At 37.1% G+C, this 1971-nt stretch overlaps 1 protein-coding gene across 1 annotated transcript; it reads right to left on the bottom strand.

Moving 5' to 3' along the window:
- Positions 1–601: 601 nt before the first annotated feature.
- Positions 602–1137, bottom strand: LOC103450745 (non-specific lipid-transfer protein). Its single transcript, NM_001294366.1, has 2 exons — positions 800–1137; positions 602–611 (listed from the first exon to the last, which is right to left on the bottom strand). The coding sequence occupies exons 1-2, from the start codon at positions 1135–1137 to the stop codon at positions 602–604; spliced, it is 348 nt and encodes a 115-aa protein (NP_001281295.1).
- Between the last annotated feature and the right edge of the window lie 834 nt (positions 1138–1971).

The raw sequence follows: 1971 nt of genomic DNA, 5'->3' as shown, positions 1-1971 counted from the left end.
TTTGAATTTTTACTCTATTTGAGGAGCAAAAAATGTAATACTCTCAACTACATCATAAGTCTTCATTAATAATTCGTGAAATAATAATATCATGCGATGTTCACTGATTCATATTTACCGTCCCATATACTACATGAGTTTTTCTCGATTACAAGCTATTCTTGTACTGTACACTAGGACAAGAATTGTTCTATTATTGCATCTTTCTTTCCTTTCTTTTCCATAACTATTTTAACTAAACCCATCTTATAATTAACGAGTTATTGGTGAAAAATTCAATCCGGCGGTTGTTCATGCTAATTTTGCTTCCTTTTTTCTCTTTCCGTTTCATTTTTGTTTAGTTTCTGATGGGAGGAAGAGGGATTTAAGTAAGTAAAATGGAATAGCAAAAGAGGACAACATTCCTTAAACTTAAATATTATTCATTAATTCAACATGGACGAGTATTATAATTAATATTGATGGCCTAGTAGATGATACAGAAGTACTAGAACAACTTAAACGATTCCCTCATGAGGAATCCCTTGTGGCCGGATGGCAGAAGCACATTTTATTCTCACTAAACATTATCTGCGGCCGGAAATTAATGATCTCCCATCGCTTACTTCACGCTGCAATCACACAACAACAAAACACAAAAATCAATAAATTATATTGTTGTTCTTGAGGAAGATGCATTAGCCAAAACAAAAACAATTAGCAACGATGTATGCATATTTTTCGGGTTTATGGAGTTCAACTTAGATCAAAGATCTAATGGTTTGACATTCAACGGGAATTAGGGTTTTGTAATGCTTACGTGGCGCAGTTGGTGGAGGTGCTGATCTTGTAGGGGACGTTGACTCCACACTTTCCAGGAAGCCCTGCTGCATTGTTAGGGTTAACACCACTGATGCTGCCGGCAAGATTCTTCAGGCAGTTGCAAGCAGTCTGGCGGTCAGCGGTGGTCCTGGCCAAGCCGTTAATGGTTCTGATTCCATTGCAGCAAGCTGGAGGGACAGCTCCGCCACTCCTCACGTAGCCAATGCATGGCGCAAGGCTGCTGGTCACTTGGCCACATGTTATGGCATGAGCAACGCTCACCGCCATGCACAAGGCCACCACCAAAGCAAGCTTGGTCACTGCAGAGCTAGCCATAATTAATGACTTAAAAAGGCTGTGGATTACCAAATATGTGTATGAAAGATGGATATGAAAGAACTTGATTTGAAAACTCGAGTAGCTAGTGAGTTATAAAGGCACTATGGTGTGGTGCTTATATAGACAAAAATTGAGAAAGAATAGTTGAACTAAGGGTATTGTGGTCAACAACTTTTGTGGCCACGTTTACGTGTTTAATTACATGTTACAGCAATCATTTCCATGAATTATTAATTTGAACTCCTTACATTTTAAAGTTATTGAAAACTCGTCGGAACATAAATCAAATTATGATTTGTTTACAGTGAAAAATGATCTTTTTTTTATAAGAAAACACTCTATTTTAAAATGTAAGGGATATCTGGGGCAAGTCATACAATTGGATGATCATAACAATTTGATTTTAAATTTGTTATCTAAGCAAATCAAACCTAACCAAGACATTCCACTTACAAGTGCAAAATTATACATAACCAACCGTGTATTTTCTTTGATATATCTTCTTGCTAGGAAGTCCCATACGTGGTCGGCTAGTATGGTGAGAAACATATTACTTAAAGTGAACTGAACTACAGAAGAAAAAAGGCATGTACGTCTGGTAGGAGTTGGGAGGAGTTAGTTGGTGGGTGTGATGAAATTAATGCTTTTGGTGCGTTCCATGATCTAATTTTTTTATTACAGTTGAGTCCCTTGATGCTCTCTTAAGCCCAAATTCAAACTTATTAGCCTAATCACATAAATGATCCGCCACTTACCACCACTTGAAAGAGAAAGTACTTAATTATATGATTGGCGAAAGCCCTAAGATAAGTTTCATAAACGAAATTCACG

The sequence above is a fragment of the Malus domestica genome, chromosome 12 (assembly GCF_042453785.1).
Source record: "Malus domestica chromosome 12, GDT2T_hap1".
Classification (NCBI taxonomy): Eukaryota; Viridiplantae; Streptophyta; class Magnoliopsida; order Rosales; family Rosaceae; genus Malus; species Malus domestica.
This window is presented reverse-complemented; position numbering and strand designations above follow the sequence as displayed.

Bases quoted from the DNA above. Each gene is read 5' to 3' on its own strand.
- LOC103450745 (NM_001294366.1), bottom strand. From the start codon at position 1,137: ATGGCTAGCTCTGCAGTGACCAAGCTTGCTTTGGTGGTGGCCTTGTGC.